General features: G+C 42.6%; 1 protein-coding gene across 1 annotated transcript in view; it reads right to left on the bottom strand.

Annotated features, from left to right (window-relative positions):
* Nucleotides 1–21,969, bottom strand: part of CHKB (choline kinase beta) — a 191,245-nt gene that overhangs the window by 26,610 nt on the left and 142,666 nt on the right. Inside the window, exon 6 of the mRNA XM_053716290.1 lies at nt 1,302–1,360. Within this exon, the coding sequence (XP_053572265.1) occupies nt 1,302–1,360 (59 nt within the window). The remainder of the gene's footprint in view (nt 1–1,301; nt 1,361–21,969) is intronic.

Raw genomic sequence — 21,969 nt, 5'->3', positions numbered from 1 at the left:
GTTATGTGTAGTGAGGAGCAGTGAGAGGCCAGGAGCGGGATGTTATGTGTAGTGAGGAACAGTGAGAGGCCAGGAGCGGGATGTTATGTGTAGTGAGGAGCAGTGAGAGGCCAGGAGCAGGATGTTATGTGTAGTGAGGAGCAGTGAGAGGCCAGGAGCGGGATGTTATGTGTAGTGAGGAGCAGTGAGAGGCCAGGAGCGGGATGTTATGTGTAGTGAGGAGCAGTGAGAGGCCAGGAGCAGGATGTTATGTGTAGTGAGGAGCAGTGAGAGGCCAGGAGCGGGATGTTATGTGTAGTGAGGAGCAGTGAGAGGCCAGGAGCGGGATGTTATGTGTAATAAGGGGCAGTGAGAGGCCAGGAGCGGGATGTTATGTGTAGTGAGGAGCAGTGAGAGGCCAGGAGCGGGATGTTATGTGTAGTGAGGAGCAGTGAGAGGCCAGGAGCGGGATGTTATGTGTAGTGAGGAGCAGTGAGAGGCCAGGAGTGGGATGTTATGTGTAGTGAGGAGCAGTGAGAGGCCAGGAGTGGGATGTTATGTGTAGTGAGGAGCAGTGAGAGGCCAGGAGCGGGATGTTATGTGTAGTGAGGAGCAGTGAGAGGCCAGGAGTGGGATGTTATGTGTAGTGAGGAGCAGTGAGAGGCCAGGAGCAGGATGTTATGTGTAGTGAGGAGAAGTGAGAGGCCAGGAGCGGGATGTTATGTGTAGTGAGGAGCAGTGAGAGGCCAGGAGTGGGATGTTATGTGTAGTGAGGAGCAGTGAGAGGCCAGGAGCGGGATGTTATGTGTAGTGAGGAGCAGTGAGAGGCCAGGAGCAGGATGTTATGTGTAGTGAGGAGCAGTGAGAGGCCAGGAGTGGGATGTTATGTGTAGTGAGGAGCAGTGAGAGGCCAGGAGTGGGATGTTATGTGTAGTGAGGAGAAGTGAGAGGCCAGGAGCGGGATGTTATGTGTAGTGAGGGGCAGTGAGAGGCCAGGAGCAGGATGTTATGTGTAATAAGGGGCATTGAGAGGCCAGGAGCAGGATGTTATGCTTAATAAGGGGCAGTGAGAGGCCAGGAGCGGGATATTATGTGTAATAAGGGGCAGTGAGAGGCCAGGAGCAGGATGTTATGTGTAATAAGGGGCAGTGAGAGGCCAGGAGCAGGATGTTATGTGTAATAAGGGGCAGTGAGAGGCCAGGAGTGGGATGTTCTGTGCAGTGAGAGACCAGGAGTGGGATGTTAGGGGTTGGTAGCAAGTAAGAATGAAGCTCTATTATGGACAAGAGAACAGCAAACAAAAGCACATGGTCAGACATTACCTTCCTGAACATCATTGTGGCAAAAAACAACAGGGGACGATGTCGATTCCAGAAGTTGTCTGTAGAAAAAAGCAGAATGCTCAGAAAACACCAGTAGCGAGTTACAGCTCAGCACACACAGGCACACACACATACAGACATACAGAGACAGACATACAGACAGACACAGACATACAGAGACAGACACACACACACATACAGACACACAGACATACAGAAAAAGACACACACACAGACATACAGAAAAAGACACACACACAGACATACAGAGACACACACACAGACATACAGAGACAGACACACACACACACACAGAGACAGACACACACACACAGACATACAGAGACAGACACACACACACAGACATACAGAGACAGACACACACACACACACACAGACATACAGAGACAGACACACACACACACAGACATACAGAGACAGACAGACACACACACAGACATACAGAGACAGACACACACACAGACATACAGAGACAGACACATACACAGACATACAGAGACAGACACACACACAGACATACAGAGACAGACACACACACAGACATACAGAGACAGACACACAAACACACCGACATACAGAGACAGACACACACACACAGACATACAGAGACAGACACACACACACAAACAGAGACAGACACACACAGACATACAGAGACAGACACACACAGACATACAGAGACAGACACACACACACACACAGAGACACACACACACACACACAGAGACACACACAGACACACACACACAGACACACAGAGACAGACACACACAGACATACAGAGACAGACACACACAGACATACAGAGACAGACACACACACAGACATACAGAGACAGACACACGCACACAGACATACAGAGACACACACACACAGAGACAGACACACAGAGACAGACACACAGCCATACAGAGACAGACAAACACAGAGATAGAGACACACACACACAGCCATACAGAGACACACAGAGATACAGAGACAGACACACACACAGACATACAGAGACAGACACACACACACAGACATACAGAAACAGACACACACACACAGACATACAGAAACAGACACACACACACACAGACATACATACATACATACAGACACAGACATACAGAAAAAGACACACACACACACAAACATACAGAGACAGACCCACACACATACAGAGACAGACACACACACAGACATACAGAGACAGACACACAAACACAGAAACAGATACACACATACATACAGAGACAGACACCCACACCCACACAGAAACACACACAGACACACAGACAGACATACAGAGACACAGACATACACACAGACATACAGAAACAGACATCCACACAGACATACAGAAACAGACACCCACACAGACATACAGAAAGACAGGCACACACATACATACAGAGACAGACACCCACACAGACAGAAACACACACACAGACACAGACATATAGATACAGATATACAGAGAAAGAGAGGCAGACACACACATAGTTACAGACATACAGAGACAGACACACACAGATATAGAGACATATAGAGAGAGACACAGAGATAGACATATAGATACAGATATACAGAGAAAGACAAAGAGGCAGACACACACACACACACACACACACACACAGAGTTATAGTCATACAGAGACAGACACACAGATATACAGACATATATAGAGACAGAAATATACAGAAACACACACACATAGATACAGACACTGATAAACATACAGAGACACACACAGATAAAGACATATAGAGACAGACACAGTAAAAGACAGATACAGATATATAGAGAAAGACAGAGGAAGACACACACATAGTTACAGACACACAGAGACAGACACGCAGAGATACAGACAGAGAGAGAGATACAGAGACATATACAGAAAAAAGACACACACACAGACACTGATATAAACATACAGACACACACAGATACAGATACTGATATAAGCATACAGACACAGACACATGGACACACACAGATACAGAGACACACACAGATACAGACATACAGAGACAGACACACAGAGATATACAGAGTCAGACACAGATATACAGACATATACACCTAGATTACGAGTTTTGTGTTACGGTTTGAACGCTGAAAAAATGGCAATTTCAGTGTAAAAACAGTAACGCAGTCATTACGAGTCATGTCGGTATAGCTGTAACGCAACGTCAGTCCCGCACTCAAAAAAAGGAAATTTATGCTTACCTGATAAATTTATTTCTTTTACGATACGACGAGTCCACGGATTTCATCCTTATGGGATATCGCCTCCTGGTCAGCAGGAGGAGGCAAAGAGCACCACAGCAGAGCTGTATATATAGCTCCTCCCTTCCCTCCCACTCCAGTCATTCGAACGAAGTTAGGAAGAGAAAGGAAAAGCCAAGGTGCAGAGGTTTAACAAAAATAAAGACCTGTCTTAGAAAACGACAGGGTGGGCCGTGGACTCGTCGTATCGTAAAAGAAATACATTTATCAGGTAAGCATAAATTTCCTTTTCTTTTACAAGATATGACGAGTCCACGGATTTCATCCTTACTTATGGGATACAATACCAAAGCTATAGTACACGGATGAAAGGGAGGGACAAGACAGGAACCTAAATGGAAGGCACCACTGCTTGAAGAACCTTTCTACCAAAAACAGCCTCGGACGAGGCAAAAGTATCAAATTTGTAAAATTTGGAAAAAGTGTGAAGAGACGACCAAGTTGCAGCCTTGCAAATCTGTTCAACAGAAGCATCATTTTTAAATGCTCATGAGGAAGCCACAGCCCTAGCAGAATGAGCCGTAATTCCTTCAGGAGGCTGCTGTCCAGCAGTCTCATAAGCAACACGGATGATACTCTTCTTCAGCCAAAAAACATAATTTATGTAAGAACTTACCTGATAAATTCATTTCTTTCATATTGGCAAGAGTCCATGAGCAAGTGACGTATGGGATATACAATCCTACCAGGAGGGGCAAAGTTTCCCAAACCTCAAAATGCCTATAAATACACCCCTCACCACACCCACAAATCAGTTTAACGAATAGCCAAGAAGTGGGGTGATAAGAAAGGAGCGAAAGCATCAAAAATAAGGAATTGGAATAATTGTGCTTTATACAAAAAAATCATAACCACCACAAAAAAAGGGTCTCATGGACTCTTGCTAATATGGAAGAAATGAATTTATCAGGTAAGTTCTTACATAAATTATGTTTTCTTTCATGTAATTAGCAAGAGTCCATGAGCTAGTGACGTATGGGATAGCAGATACCCAAGATGTGGAACTTCCACGCAAGAGTCACTTGAGAGGGAGGGATAAAATAAAGACAGCCAATTCCGCTGAAAAAATAATCCACAACCCAAATCAAAAGTTTTAATCTTAATAATGAAAAAAACTGAAATTATAAGCAGAAGAATCAAACTGAAACAGCTGCCTGAAGTACTTTTCTACCAAAAACTGCTTCAGAAGAAGAGAAAACATCAAAATGGTAGAATTTAGTAAAAGTATGCAAAGAAGACCAAGTTGCTGCTTTGCAAATCTGATCAACAGAAGCTTCATTCCTAAAAGCCCAGGAAGTAGAAACTGACCTAGTAGAATGAGCCGTAATCCTTTGAGGCGGGGACTTCCGACTCCACATAAGCATGATGAATCAAAGACTTTAACCAAGACACCAAAGAAATGGCAGAAGCTTTCTGACCTTTTCTGGAACCAGAAAAGATAACAAATAGACATGGGGGCCCATTTATCAAAGGGCTTGCGGACCTGATCCGACACTGCAGATCAGGTCCGCAAGACCTCGCTAAATGCGGAGAGCAATACGCTCTCCGCATTTAACATTGCACCAGCAGCTCACAAGAGCTGCTGGTGCAACGCCGCCCCCTGCTGACTCGCGGCCAATCGGCCGCCAGCAGGGAGCTGTCAATCAACCCGATCGTATTCGATCGGGTTGATTTCCGGCGATTCCTGTCCGCCTGCTCAGAGCAGGCGGACAGGGTTATGAAGCAGCGGTCTTTAGACCGCTGCTTCATAAGTTGTGTTTCTGGCGAGTCTGAAGACTCGCCAGAAACACGTCCCTTCAAGCTCCGTACGGAGCTTGATAAATGGGCCTGTAGAAGTCTTTCTAAAATCTTTAGTAGCTTCAATATAATATTTCAAAGCTCTTACTACATCCAAAGAATGTAAAGATCTTTCCTTCGAATTCTTAGGATCAGGGCACAATGAAGGGACAACAATTTCCCTACTAATGTTGTTGGAATTCACAACCTTAGGTAAAAATTGAAAAGAAGTCAGCAACACCGCCTTATCCTGATGAAAAATCAGAAAAGGAGATTCACAAGAAAGAGCAGATAACTCAGAAACTCTTCTAGCAGAAGAGATGGCCAAAAGGAACAAAACTTTCCAAGAAAGTAATTTAATATCCAGAGAATGCATAGGTTCAAACGGAGGAGCCTGTAAAGCCCTCAGAACCAAATCAAGAGTCAAAGGAGGAGAGATTGACTTAATGATAGGTTTGATACGAACCAAAGCCTGTACAAAACAATGAATATCAGGAAGATTAGCAATCTTTCTGTGAAAAAGAACAGAAAGAGCAGAGATCTGTCCTTTCAAAGAACTTGCAGATAAACCTTTATCCAAACCATCCTGAAGAAACTGTAAAATTCTAGGAATTCTAAAAGAATGCCAGGAGAACTTATGAGAAGAACACCAAGAAATGTAAGTCTTCCAGACTCGATAATAAATCTTCCTAGACACAGATTTACGAGCCTGTAACATAGTATTAATTACTGAGTCAGAGAAACCTCTATGACTAAGAATCAAGCGTTGAATTTCCATACCTTCAAATTTAATGATTTGAGATCCTGATGGAAAAATGGGCCTTGAGATAGAAGGTCTGGTCTTAACGGAAGTGTCCAAGGTTGGCAACTGGCCATCCGAATGAGATCTGCATACCAAAACCTGTGAGGCCATGCTGGAGCCACCAGCAGTACAAACGAACGTTCCATTAGAATTTTGGAAATCACTCTTGGAAGAAGAACTAGAGGCGGAAAGATATAGGCAGGATGATAATTCCAAGGAAGCGACAACGAGTCCACTGCTTCCGCCTGAGGATCCCTGAATCTGGACAGAAACCTGGGAAGTTTCTTGTTTAGATGAGAAGCCATCAGATCTATTTCTGGAAGTCCCCAGATTTGAACAATATGAAGAAATACCTCTGGGTGAAGAGACCATTAGCCCGGATGTAACGTCTGGCGACTGAGATAATCCGCTTCCCAATTGTCTACACCTGGGATGTGAACCGCAGAAATTAGACAGGAGCTGGATTCCGCCCATACAAGTATCCGAGATACTTCTTTCATAGCCTGAGGAGTGTGAGTCCCACCTTGATGATTGACATATGCCACGGTTGTGGCCGTCTGAAAACAAATAAACGATTCCCTCTTCAGAAGAGGCCAGAACTGAAGAGCTCTGAAAATCGCACGGAGTTCCAAAATGTTGATTGGTAATTTCGCCTCCTGAAATTCCCAAACCCCCTGCGCTGTCAGAGATCCCCATACAGCTCCCCAACCTGAAAGACTTGCATCTGTTGAGATCACAGTCCAGGTTGGTCGAACAAAAAAGAGGCCCCTTGAATTAAACAATGGTGATCCAACCACCAAGTCAGAGAAGATCGAACATTGGAATTTAAGGATATTATTTGAGATATCCTTGTATAATCCCTGCACCACTGGTTCAGCATACAAAGCTGAAGAGGTCTCATGTGAAAACGAGCAAAGGGGATCGCGTCCGATGCAGCAGTCATGAGACCTAGAATTTCCATGCAAAAAGCTACCGAAGGGAATAACTGAGACTGAAGGTTTTGACAAGCTGAAACCAACTTCAGACGTCTCTTTTCTGTTAAAGACAAAGTCATGGACACTGAATCTATTTGAAAGCCCAAAAAGGTTACCTTTGTCTGAGGAATCAAAGAACTCTTTGGTAAATTGATCCTCCAACCATGTTTTTGAAGAAACAACACAAGTTGATTCGTATGAGATTCTGCAGAATGTAAAGACTGAGCAAGTACCAAGATATCGTCCAAATAAGGAAATACCGCAATACCCTGTTCTCTGATGACAGAGAGAAGGGCACCGAGAACCTTTGAAAAAATCCTTGGAGCTGTTGCTAGGCCAAACGGAAGGGCAACAAACTGGTAATGCTTGTCTAGAAAAGAGAATCTCAGAAACTGAAAGTGATCTGGATGAATTGGAATATGAAGATATGCATCCTGTAAATCTATTGTAGACATATAATGCCCTTGCTGAACAAAAGGCAGAATAGTCCTTATAGTTACCATTTTGAATGTTGGTATTCTTACATAACGATTCAATATTTTTAGATCCAGAACTGGTCTGAAGGAATTATCCTTCTTTGGTACAATGAATAGATTTGAGTAAAACCCCAGACCCCGTTCCAGAACTGGAACTGGTACAATTACCCCAGCCAACTCTAGATCTGAAACACATTTCAGAAATGCCTGAGCCTTCACTGGGTTTACTGGAATGCGAGAGAGAAAAAAATCTTCTCACAGGAGGTCTTATCTTGAAACCTATTCTGTAACCTTGAGAAACAATGTTCTGAATCCAAAGACTGCGAATCGAATTGATCCAAATATCTTTGAAAAATCGTAACCTGCCCCCTACCAGCTGTGCTGGAATGAGGGCCGCACCTTCATGCGGATTTAGGAGCTGGTTTTGACTTTCTAAAAGGCTTGGATTTATTCCAGACTGGAGAAGGTTTCCAAACGGAAACCGTTCCTTTAGGGGAAGGGTCAGGCTTCTGCTCTTTATTCTGACGAAAGGAACGAAAACAATTAGCAGCCCTGTATTTACCTTTAGATTTTTTGTCCTGAGGCAAAAAGGTTCCTTTCCCCCCAGTAACAGTTGAAATAACAGAATCCAACTGTGAACCAAATAATTTATTACCTTGGAAAGAAAGAGAAAGCAAAGTTGACTTAGAGGTCATATCTGCATTCCAAGATTTAAGCCATAAAGCTCTTTTAGCTAAGATAGCTAAAGACATATATCTGACATCAATTCTAATGATATCAAAAATGGCATCACAAATAAAGTTATTAGCATGTTGAAGAAGTTTAACAATGCTATAAGCATTATGGTCTGACACTTGTTGCGCTAAAGCCTCCAACCAGAAAGTTGAAGCTGCAGCAACATCAGCCAAAGAAATAGCAGGTCTAAGAAGATTACCTGAACATAAATAAGCTCTCCTTAGAAAGGATTCAAGCTTCCTGTCTAAAGGATCCTTAAAGGAAGTACTATCCGCCGTAGGAATAGTAGTACAATTCGCAAGAGTAGAAATAGCCCCATCAACTTTAGGGATTTTATCCCAAAATTCTAATCTATCAGATGGCACAGGGTACAATTTCTTAAACCTTTGAGAAGGAGTAAATGAAGTACCCAGACTATTCCATTCCCTAGAAATTACTTCTGAAATTGCATCAGGAACTGGAAAAACTTCAAGAATAACTACATGAGGTTTGAAAACCGAATTTAAACGCTTAGTAGATTTAGTATCAAGAGGACTAGACTCCTCCATATCTAATGCAATTAACACTTCTTTAAGTAAAGAACGAATAAACTCCATCTTAAATAAATATGAAGATTTATCAGTGTCAATATCTGAGGCAGAATCTTCTGAACCAGATAGATCCTCATCAGAAACAGATAAGTCAGAATGATGACGATCACTTAAAAATTCATCTGAAATATGAGAAGTTTTAAAAGACCTTTTACGCTTACTGGAAGGAGGAATAACAGACAGGGCCTTCCTAATAGATTTAGAAACAAATTATTTTACATTAACAGGGACATCCTGAACATTAGATGTTGAAGGAACAACAACAGGTAATGGATTATTACTAATAGAAATACAATCTGCATTAGAAAGTTTATCATGACAGTTATCACAAACAACAGCCGGAAGAACAGTTACCAAAAGTTTACAACAGATGCTCTTAACTTTGGTAGAACCAGCATCAGGCAGCGTCTTTTCAGAAGTAGATTCTGATCCAGGGTCATGTTAAGACATCTTGCAATATGTAATAGAAAAAACAACATATAAAGCAAAATTATCAAATTCCTTAAATGACAGTTTCAGGAATGGGAAAAAATGCCAAATGAACAAGCCTCTAGCAACCAGAAGCAATGAAAAATGAGACTGAAATAATGTGAAAAAACGGTGGAGACAAGAATGACGCCCACATTTTTTGGCGCCAAAAATGACGCCCACATTATTGGCGCCAAGTACAACGCCCATATTTTTTGGCGCCAAGTATGACGCCACATCCTGACACGCCGAAAAAACGACGCCCACAATTTTGGCGCAAAAAAACGTCTGAACATCAAATATGATGCAACCATATGCAAACTTCCGGCGTCAATTAGGGCGCCGGAAATGACAAAAAATGTTTGCGCCAAAAAAGTCAGCGCCAAAAATGACGCAATAAATTGAAACATTTCCAGCCCCCGCGAGCCTAACAGCCCACAGGGGAAAAAAAAAGTCAATTGAAAAAATTCTTTTAAAGGGCCACTCAATCAAAATTAAACTTTAATTATTCAGATAGAGCATACAATTAAACAACTTTCTAATTTACTTCCATTAACAAAATGTGCACAGTCTTTTTATATTTAAACTTTTTGAGTCACCAATTCCTACTGAGCATGTGCAAGAATAATGGCTGTCACATGGTACAGGGGGAGTGGAAAAAGACATAACTTTTAAAATTGTCAGAAAAAAAATCTACTACTCATTTGAAGTTCAAACTAAGTGCTATTGCATTGTCTTGTTATCTTGCATTTGTTGATTATGCAAATCTACAGTGTTGACTGGTCCTTTAAGGTAAAAAAAAAATATTTCATATGCATTATCCCAAATAATGAAACTGACTGTCTGAAATAAGGAATACTGATTATCCTGAATCAAGGCAAATATAAGTTTAAACACATATATTTAGAACTTTACATATAAAGCGCCCAACCATAGCTTAGAGTGTCATAAAAGATAAGACTTACTTACCCTAAGACACTCATCTACATGTAGTAAACAGCCAAACCAGTACTGAAACGAGAATCAGTAGAGGTAATGGTATATAAGAGTATATCGTCGATCTGAAAAGGGAGGTAAGAGGTGAATCTCTACGACCGATAACAGAGAACCTATGAAATAGATCCCGTAGAAGGAGACCATGGTATTCAAATAGGCAATACTCTCTTCACATCCCTCTGACATTCACTGCACTCTGAGAGGAAAACCGGGCTCCAGCCTGCTGCGAAGCACATATCAACGAAGAATCTAGCACAAACTTCACCACCTCCATGGGAGGCAAAGTTTGTAAAACTGAATTGTGGGTGTGGTGAGGGGTGTATTTATAGGCATTTTGAGGTTTTGGAAACTTTGCCCCTCCTAGTAGGAATGTATATCCCATACGTCACTAGCTCATGAACTCTTGCTAATTACATGAAAGAAAGAAAGAGGTAGCCGTAGCTTTCTGGCCCCTACGTCTTCCAGAAAAAAACAAAAACAAATAATGAAGATGTTTGACGAAAATCCTTAGTCGCCTGCAAGTAGAACTTCAAGGCACGGACTATGTCCAAATTATGTAACAGATGCTCTATCTTAGAAGAAGGATTAGGACACAATGAAGGAACAATAATCTCCTGATTAATATTTTTGTTGGAAACAACCTTAGGAAGAAAACCAGGTTTGGTACGTAACACTACCTTATCGCAATGAAAAATAAGGTAAGGAGAATCACATTGTAATGCTGAAAGCTCAGAAACTCTGCAAGCAGAAGAAATAGCAACCAAAAATAAAAAACTTTCCAAGATAACAATTTAATTTCTATGGAATGCATAGGTTCAAACGGAACCCCTTGAAGAACCTTAAGAACTAAATTCAAACTCCAAGGAGGAGCAATAGGTCTAAACACAGGCCTGATTCTAGTCAGAGCCTGACAAAAAGATTGAACATCCGGAATATCTGCCAGACGTTTGTGTAGCAAAATAGATAAAGCAGAAATCTGTCCCTTTAAGGATCTTGCTGACAACCCTTTCTCCAAACCTTCTTGGAGTAAAGATAAAATCCTAGGAATCCTAATCTTACTCCATGAGTAGCCCTTGGATTCGCACCAATAAAGATATTTACACCATATCTTATGGTAAATCTTTCTAGTAACAGGTTTACGTGCCTGGGTCAAGGTATCAATGACCGAATCAGAGAACCCTTGCTTAGATAAAATCAAGCGTTCAATCCCTTGCATTGAAGATCCAGCGTACGGCGGTGACCATATGAAAATGAAGCTCCACGCTGGATGTCTTCAAGGATTTATCAGCTACGCGCCGCCGGGATGAGGATGGATGTCTGGACTTCAGAAACTGTGAGTGAATCTTTTTTTAAATGTGGGTGTTTTTTTTTGTTAGATTAGGGCTTTGGGCTTTAGGTAAAAGAGCTGAATGCCCTTTTAAGAGCAATGCCCATACAAATGCACTTTTCAGGGCAATGGGGAGCTTAGGTTTGTGTTACAAAAAATAAAAAACACTAAGTTACAAAAAATAAAACTAATTACAAGATCTTTAAACTAATTACACCTAATCTAAGAGCCCTATGAAAATAAAAAAGCATCCCCAAAATAAAAAAACCTCTAGCCTACACTAAACTACCAATGGCCCTTAAAAGTGCCTTTTGCGGGGCATTGCCCCAAAGAAATCAGCTCTTTTACCTGTAAAAAAAATACAACCAACCCCCAACAGTAAAACCCACCACCCACACAACCAACCCCCCAATCCAAAAAACCTAAGCTCCCCATTGTCCTGAAAAGGGCATTTGTAAGGGCATTGCCCTTAAGAGGGCATTTAGCTCTTTTTCCGCCCAAACCCTAAGCTAAAAATAAAACCCACCCAATAAACCCTTAAAAAACCTAACACTAACCCCCGAAGATCCACTTACAGTTTTTGAAGACCGGACATCCATCCTCAACAAAGCTATCCTCTAGCGGAATAGTAGTATGTTTGGCGAGCGTGGAAATGGTTCGATCCACCTTAGGAACGAAGGTCCATAGTTCCAAGTGATAATCAGGAACTGGAAACATTTTCTTAAGTCGAAAAAGGTTAGAAAGGAGTTCCAATCTTTTCCCATTCCTTCGAAATAATATTCACCATTTGTACAGGAACCGGGAAGGTCTCAGGAAACTTCTTATCTTCATAGGCCCTATCTAACTTAGGGATTTTAGGTTCCTCAGGAAGCTTAGTGTCCGGAAGCTCAAGAGTAGATAATACCTCCTTTAAAAGGAAACGTAGGTGCTCAAGTTTAAAGGGACAGTTCACCCACAACATTTCTCCCATTTAAATTGTTCCCAATGATCAGAGGGCTTACAAGAGGGGTAACAGATTTAGACACCTTCTTGGTCTTTAAAAAAAGAACATAAGCAGATAGAACAAAAACAAAATTTATGCTTACCTGATAAATTTCTCTTTTGCGATGTACCGAGTCCATGGATTCATCCTTACTTGTGGGATATTATCCTTCCTAACAGGAAGTGGCAAAGAGCACCACAGCAGAGCTGTCTATATAGCTCCCCCCTTAGCTCCACCCCCCAGTCATTCGACCGAAGGCCAAGGAAGAAAAAGGAGAAACTATAAGGTGCAGAGGTGACTGAAGGTTTCAATAAAAAATACAATCTGTCTTGAATAGACAGGGCGGGCCGTGGACTCGGTACATCGCAAAAGAAATAAATTTATCTGGTAAGCATAAATTTTGTTTTATTTTGCAAGATGTACCGAGTCCACGGATTCATCCTTACTTGTGGGATACCAATACTAAAGCTTTAGGACACGTATGAAGGGAGGGACAAGACAGGAACCTAAACGGAAGACACCACTGCTTGCAAAACCTTTCTCCCAAAAACAGCCTCCGAAGAAGCAAAAGTATCAAATTTGTAAAATTTGGAAAAGTTATGAAGCGAAGACCAAGTCGCAGCCTTACAAATCTGTTTAACAGAAGCATCATTTTTAAAAGCCCATGTGGAAGCCACCGCTCTAGTAGAATGAGCAGTAATTATTTCAGGAGGCTGCTGGCCAGCAGTCTCATAAGCCAAACGGATGATGCTTTTCAGCCAAAAGGAAAGAGGTAGCCGTAGCCTTTTGACCCCTACGTTTCCCAGAATAGACAACAAACAAAGATGATTGACGAAAATCTTTGGTTGCCTGCAAATAGAACTTCAAAGCAGGAACCACGTCCAAGTTGTGCAATAAACATTCCTTCTTAGAAGGATTAGGACACAGAGAAGGAACAACAATCTCCTGATTGATATTCCTGTTGGTAACCACCTTAGGGAGGAACCCAGGTTTGGTACGCAAAACCACCTTATCAGCATGGAAAACAAGATAAGGCGAGTCACATTGTAATGCAGATAATTCAGAAACCCTTCGAGCTGAAGAGATGGCAACTAGAAACAGAACTTTCCAAGATAGAAGCTTAATATCTATGGAATGAATGGGTTCAAACGGAACCCCCTGAAGAACATTAAGAACTAAATTTAGACTCCAAGGCGGAGCAACAGGTTTAAACACAGGCTTGATTCTAACTAAAGCCTGACAAAAAGCCCGAACGTCTGGGACATCTGCCAGACGCTTGTGTAATAGAATAGACAGAGCAGATATCTGTCCCTTTAAGGAACTAGCTGACAATCCTTTCTCCAATCCTTCTTGAAGAAAGGACAAAATCCTAGGACTCCTGATCTTACTCCATGAGTAGTCTTTGGATTCGCACCAAAAAAGATATTTACGCCATATCTTATGATAGATTTTCCTGGTGACAGGCTTTCGAGCCTGAATCAAGGTATCTATGACCGACTCAGAGAAAACCCCGCTTTGATAAAATCAAACGTTCAATCTCCAAGCAGTCAGTTGGAGAGAAATTAGATTGCCACTGCGACAGGACCTTCTGATTCAAGGTCCGTTCAAGCATCCAAGAGTCTATGGTGGCAGAGATGACATGTCCACCAGGTCTGCATACCAAGTCCTGCGTGGCCACGCAGGCGCTATCAAAATCACAAAGCTCTCTCCTGTTTGATTCTGGCAATCAGACGCAGAAGGAGAGGGAAAGGTGGAAACACATAAGCCAGGTTGAACGACCAGGGTACTGATAGAGCATCTATCAGTACTGCCTGAGGATCCCTGGACCTGGATCCTTAACACGGAAGTTTGGCGTTCTGATGAGACGCCATCAGATCCAATTCTGGTGTGCCACATAGCCGAACCAGTTGAGCAAACACCTCCGGATGGCGCTCTCACTCCCCCTGGATGAAAAGTCTGACGACTTAGAAAATCTACCTCCCAGTTTTCTACCCCTGGGATATAGAACGCTGATAGATGGCAAGAGTGAGTCTCTGCCCATCGGATTATCCTGGAAACTTCCATCATCGCCAAGGAACTCTTTGTTCCCCCCTGATGATTGATATAAGCTACAGTCGTGATGTTGTCCGACTGAAATCTGATGAATCCGGCCGAAGCCAGCTGAGGCCACGCCTGAAGAGAATTGAATATTGCTCTTAATTCCAGAATATTTATCAGTAGGAGGGCCTCCTCCTAAATCCACAAACCCTGTGCTTTCAGGGAATTCCAGACTGCACCCCAGCCCAGTAGGCTGGCGTCCGTCGTCACTAAAACCCACACTGGCCTACGGAAACACATTCCCCGGGACAGGTGATCTTGTGACAGCCACCAAAGAAGAGAGTCTCTGGTCTCTTGATCCAGATTTATCTGAGGAGATAAATCTGCAAAATCCCCATTCCACTGTTTGAGCATGCATAGTTGCAGTGGTCTGAGATGCAAGCGAGCAAACGGAACTATGTCCATTGCCGCTACCATAAGTCCGATTACCTCCATACACTGAGCCACTGACGGCCGAGGAATGGAATGAAGGGCTCGGCAGGTGGTTAAAATCTTTGATTTTCTGACCTCCGTCAGAAAAATTTATATGTCCACAAAATCTATCAGAGTTCCCAGGAATGGAACTCTTGTGAGAGGAATAAGAGCACTCTTTTTCGTGTTCACCTTCCACCCATGAGATCTTAGAAAGGCCAACACTAAGTCCAACACTAAGTCCGTGTGAGACTTTGCTAGTTGGAAAGTCAACGCTTGAATTAGGATGTCGTCTAGATAAGGCACCACTGCTATGCCCAGCGGCCTTAGGACCGCCAGAAGGGACCCTAGCACCTTTGTGAAGATTCTTGGCGCCGTGGCCAACCTGAAGGGAAGAGCCACAAACTGGCAATGCCTGTCCAGAAAGGCAAACCTGAGGAACTGGTGATCTTTGTGGATAGGAATGTGTAGATACGCATCCTTTAAATCCACTGTGGTCATATATTGACCCTCCTGGATCATTGGTAAAATAGTCCAAATGGTCTCCATCTTGAAGGATAGAACTCTTAGGAATTGTTTTAGGATCTTGAGATCTAGAATTGGTCTGAAAGTTCCCTCTTTTTTGGGAACCACAAACAGATTGGAGTAGAACCCTTGTCCCTGTTCTGCTTTCGGAACTGGGCAGATCACTCCCATGGTAAAAAGGTCTTCTACACAGCGTAAGAACGCCTCTCTTTTTGTCTGGTTTACAGACAATTGAGAAAGATGGAATCACCCCCTTGGAGGAGAATCTTTGAAATCTAGGGGTTACAATTTCTACAGCCCAGGAGTCCTGAACGTCTCTTGCCCAGGCCTGAGCAAAGAGAGAGAGAGAGTCTGCCCCCTACTAGATCCGGTCCCGGATCGGGGGCTACCCCTTCATGCTGTCTTAGTGGCAGCAGCAGGCTTTTTGGCCTGTTTACCCTTGTTCCAAGCCTGGTTAGGTCTCCAGCTTGGATTGAGCAAAGTTCCCCTCTTGCTTTGCAGCAGGGAAAGAGGAAGCGGGACCACCCTTGAAGTTTCGAAAGGAACGAAAATTATTTTGTTTGGTCCTTGTCTTATTTGACTTATCTTGAGGGAGGGCATGACCCTTCCCCCCAGTAATGTCTGAAATGATCTTTCTTTTTTTTTTTATATATTATTTTTATTAATTTCACGTGCACAGACCAATTAAACAGAAATTCTTACAGCATTTGTAATAAATTAGTCATACCTTCTGGTTGTTTAACAAAAAATAACATAAATGACTGATATTTGAATTTACACAATGAAACCAAGCCAGGTCCTTATAGGGATCATATATATATATATATATAAAAAAAAAAACATATCTTAGTTTGACTTACAATTCATTCAAAGTATAATAGGATAAAACATGATAAGCACAATGTAATAATACAATACCTAGTCAAAATAATAAACACTTTTCCCCCTATATAGCGACTTGGGGACTCTCCCAGTGACCTGACCTGCCATCCGAGTTATCATGTATTCTGAGCCGAAAGATATACCATGCTTATCATGTACATTCCATTCATTATTCCATAGACACAACATCCATACCAACCATACCAAACAAAACAAAACCAAAAACAAGAACAAAAACAAACAAAACAAAAAAAAAAGGAAAAACTTCTTCTCTACTCTTCCCCTCCCCCCGCTCCACTGTATCATCAGTGCCACCCAACCACCACCCGGGAAAGTGGCCTCCGAGAATATTTTGGAGGACGAAAATAGAATTACTCATTGGCTTGACTACTTGGATTTGAATTTTATTCGGGAATGATTTGAGTACTCCCTCCCATTTAAGGAAAAATGCCTGTACCTGATCACTATTTGCAATTGATATATTGTATTGTTCCAATATTATTTGCATAATAACTGCTTTCTTGAATTCTGTGAATTTGGGCGCGTGTGCTGCTTTCCAATTCTTAAAAATGAGATTGCGAGCTAGTATCAGTAAGGTGTTTAGCAGTTTATATTCCTTGCATCTCGTTGAATATCTAACTATGAAGACAATGTCTCGAGAGGCTATACTCAATGTAGAATTAACTGTCTGTTTGATCCAATAAGATATTTTGCCCCAAAATTGAAATATCTTGGGACATAGCCACAGACAGTGCAGTATATCTGCACTCTCTTTACTGCATCTTGTACATAAATGAACGTTCTTGGACCAAATAGACATTTTACCAGGGGTGATGTATACATTATATAGGATTTTTAGATGTGACTCGCGCCAAGCTGTAGGGACCCAAGAGTCATTGGTTATTTGAAGACTTCCCTGTATATCCGTTACATCTAAATCTGGAACCAAAAGGCAGCTGCAGTGGTTACAGGAACAATGCATGCTATAGGTTGAAGAAGAAAACCTTGATGAACAAAAATTTTCTTTAGGAGACCCTCTAATTTTTTATCCATAGGATCTATGAAAGCACAACTGTCTTCAATAGGTATAGTTGTACGCTTAGCCAGAGTAGAAATAGCTCCCTCCACCTTAGGGACCATCTGCCATGAGTCCCTCATGGTGTCAGATATGGGAAACATTTTCTTAAAAAAAGGAGGGGGAGCGAACGGAATACCTGGTTATCCCACTCCTCATAACAATGTCCGAAATCCTCTTAGGGACCGGAAAAACATCAGTGTAAACAGGAACCTCTAAATATTTGTCCATTTTACACAATTTTACGCAATAAACGGAGGTCTTCTAGCTTAAATTTAAATGCCGTCATATCTGAATCTGTCTGAGGGAACATCCTTCCTGAATCAGAAATCTCTCCCTCAGATAGCAAATCCCTCATCCCTACCTCAGAACATTGTGAGGGAATATCGGATACGGCTACTAAAGCGTCAGAAGGCTCAGCATTTGTTCTTAACCCAGAGCTACTGTGCTTCCCTTGCAACCCTGGCAGTTTAGATAAAACCTCTGAGGGTAGTATTCATAACTGAGGCCATATCTTGCAAGGTGAAAGAATTAGACGCACTAGAAGTACTTAGCGTCGCTTGTGCGGGCGTTACTGGTTGCGACACTTGGGGAGAACTAGATGGCAAAACCTGATTTCCTTCTGTCTGAGAATCATCCAATGCCAAACTCTTATAAGTCAAAATATGCTGTTTGCAATTTATAGACATATCAGTACAAGTGGGACACATTCTAAGAGGGGGTTCCACAATGGCTTCTAAACAAATTGAGCAATGAGTTTCCTCAATGTCAGACATGTTGACCAGGCTAGTAATGAGACAAGCAAGCTTGGAAAACACTTTATTTAATGAAAAAAACAATTTTCAAAAACGGTACTGTGCCTTTAAGAGAAAAAAGGCATACACAAACTGCAAAACTGCTTAAAATTGCCTCAAATTTTCCTAACTTTTTACAGTATATACAGCTTTAGTAAGATTGCACCACAAGTAATTAAGCAATAAACCCCCAAATGAGAACTGGATTGACAAATGTCCAAAACCGGTAAAAACCCCTGCCCTTAGGAAACGATAATGTGGGGATAAAGCTTTGATTAGGCCCCAGAAGTGTACCAGGACCTCTGGTGATGTTGCTTGCTGCTTGTCTACAGAAAACAGAATTTATGCTTACCTGATAAATTACTTTCTCTTACGGTGTATTCAGTCCACGGATTCATCCTTACTTGTGGGATATTCTCAATCCCTACAGGAAGTGGCAAAGAGAGCACACAGCAAAGCTGTCCATATAGCTCCCCTCAGGCTCCGCCCCCCCAGTCATTCGACCGACGGTTAGGAGAAAAAGGAGAACCATAGGGTGCAGTGGTGACTGTAGTTATTTTAAATTTGAACCTGACTTAAATGTCAGGGCGGGCCGTGGACTGAATACACCGTAAGAGAAAGTAATTTATCAGGTAAGCATAAATTCTGTTTCCTCTTACTTGGTGTATTCAGTCCACAGATTCATCCTTACTTGTGGGATACCAATACCAAAGCAATAGGACACGGATGAAGGGAGGGAACAAGTCAGGCAACCTAAACGGAAGGCACCACTGCTTGTAAAACCTCTCTCCCAAAAATAGCCTCCGAAGAAGCAAAAGTATCGAATTTGTAAAATTTGGCAAATGTATGCAGTGAAGACCAAGTTGCTGCCTTACAAATCTGTTCAACAGAAGCCTCATTCTTGAAAGCCCATGTGGAAGCCACAGCTCTGGTGGAATGAGCTGTAATTCGGTCTGGAGGCTGCTGTCCAGCAGTCTCATAAGCCAATCGGATGATGCTTTTCAGCCAAAAGGAAAGAGAGGTAGCAGTCGCTTTCTGACCTCTCCTCTTACCAGAATAGACGACAAACAAGGATGATGTTTGTCTGAAATCTTTAGTTGCTTTTAGATAGAATTTTAAAGCACGAACCACGTCAAGATTGTGTAACAGTTGTTCCTTCTTAGAAACTGGATTAGGGCACAGAGAAGGAACAATGATTTCCTGGTTAATATTCTTATTAGAAACCACTTTTGGAAGGAAACCAGGTTTGGTACGCAAAACAACCTTATCTGCATGGAACACCAGATAGGGTGAATTACACTGCAAAGCAGACAATTCAGAAACTCTTCGAGCAGAAGAAATGGCTACTAAAAACAAAACTTTCCAAGATAATAACTTAATATCTATGGAATGTAAAGGTTCAAACGGAACTCCTTGAAGAACTGAAAGAACTAAATTTAGACTCCAAGGAGGAGCCACAGGCTTGTAAACAGTCTTGATTCTAACTAGGGCCTGTGCAAACACCTGAACGTCTGGTACAGCTGCCAGGCGCTTATGTAACAGAATAGACAGAGCAGATATCTGTCCCTTTAAGGAACTAGCTGACAGGCCTTTCTCCAATCCTTCTTGGAGAAAAGCTAATATCCTTGGAATCCTAACCTTACTCCACGAGTAACCCTTGGATTCACACCAACCAAGATATTTCCGCCATATCTTATGGTAAATTTTCCTAGTGACAGGCTTTCTGGCCTGTATCAGAGTGTCTATAACTGATTCAGAGAAACCACGCTTAGCTAGAATTAAGCGTTCAATCTCCAAGCAGTCAGTTGCAGAGAAACTAGATTTGGATGCTTGAAAGGACCTTGAAGTAGAAGATCCTGCCTCGATGGCAGTCTCCATGGTGGGACCGATAACATGTCCACTAGGTCTGCATACCAAGTCCTGCGTGGCCAAGCAGGCGCTATCAGAATTACCAAAGCCTTCTCCTGTTTGATTCTGGCTATTAGCCGAGGGAGAAGAGGAAACGGTGGAAAGACATAAGCTAGACTGAATGACCAAGGCGCTGTTAAAGCATCTATCAATGCCGCCTTGGGATCCCTGGATCTGGATCCGTAAAGGGGAAGTTTGGTGTTCTGACGGGACGCCATCAGATCCAATTCTGGAATGCCCCATAGCTGGGTCAGCTGAACAAAAACCTCCAGGTGGAGTTCCCACTCCCCCGGATGAAAAGTCTGACGACTTAGAAAATACGCTTCCCAGTTGTCTACCCCTGGGATGTGAATTGCAGATAGATGGCAGGAGTGATCCTCCGCCCATTTGATGATCTTGGATACTTCTTTCATCGCTAGGGAACTCCTTGTTCCTCCCTGATTATTGATGTACGCTACAGTCGTGATGTTGTCCGACTGAAATCTGATGAATTTGGACTCCGCTAGTTGAGGCCATGCTTGGAGCATGTTGAATATCGCTCTCAGCTCCAAAATGTTTATCGGGAGAAGAGATTCTTCCCGAGACCATAGACCCTGAGCCTTCAGGGAGTTCCAGACCGCACCCCAGCCTAACAGACTGGCATCGGTCGTGACAATGATCCACTCCGGTCTGCGGAAACTCATTCCCTGAGACAGGTGATCTTGAGACAACCACCAGAGAAGAGAGTCTCTGGTTTTCTGGTTCATTTGTATTTGAGGAGATAAATCTGCGTAATCCCCATTCCACTGCTTGAGCATGCACAGTTGCAGTGGTCTGAGAAGAATTCGGGCAAAAGGGACTACGTCCATTGCCGCCACCATTAAACCAATCACCTCCATGCACTGAGCCACAGAAGGCGGATGAATGGAATGAAGAGCTCGGCAGGTGTTCAACAGTTTGGACTTCCTGACCTCTGTCAGAAAGATTTTCATTTCTACCGAGTCTATTAGTGTTCCTAGAAAGGGAACCCTTGTAAGCGGGGACAGAGAACTCTTTTCTACGTTCACCTTCCACCCGTGAGACCTTAGAAAGGCCAGAACTATGTCCGTATGAGCCTTGGCTCTGTGGAAAGACGACGCCTGTATTAATATGTCGTCTAGGTAAGGTGCTACTGCAATGCCCCGCGGTCTTAGCACCGCCAGAAGGGACCCTAGCACCTTTGTGAAAATTCTGGGAGCGGTGGCCAACCCGAAAGGAAGGGCCACGAACTGGTAATGCGTGTCCAGAAAGGCGAACCTTAGGAACTGATGGTGATCTTTGTGGATAGGAATATGTAGGTACGCATCCTTTAGATCCACGGTAGTCATATATTGACCTTCCTGGATCATCGGCAAGATTGTCCGAATGGTTTCCATCTTGAAAGACGGAACTCTGAGGAATTTGTTTAGAATCTTTAGATCCAGGATTGGCCTGAAAGTTCCCTCCTTTTTGGGAACTACGAACAGGTTTGAGTAAAGCCCAGTCCTTGTTCTGCAATTGGAACTGGGTGTATTACTCCCATTTTTAGGAGATCTTC

The sequence above is a fragment of the Bombina bombina genome, chromosome 6, assembly GCF_027579735.1.
Source record: "Bombina bombina isolate aBomBom1 chromosome 6, aBomBom1.pri, whole genome shotgun sequence".
NCBI classification, from domain to species: Eukaryota; Metazoa; Chordata; class Amphibia; order Anura; family Bombinatoridae; genus Bombina; species Bombina bombina.
Note: the sequence above shows the minus strand (reverse complement) of the source record. Positions and strands in the feature narration are given on the sequence as shown.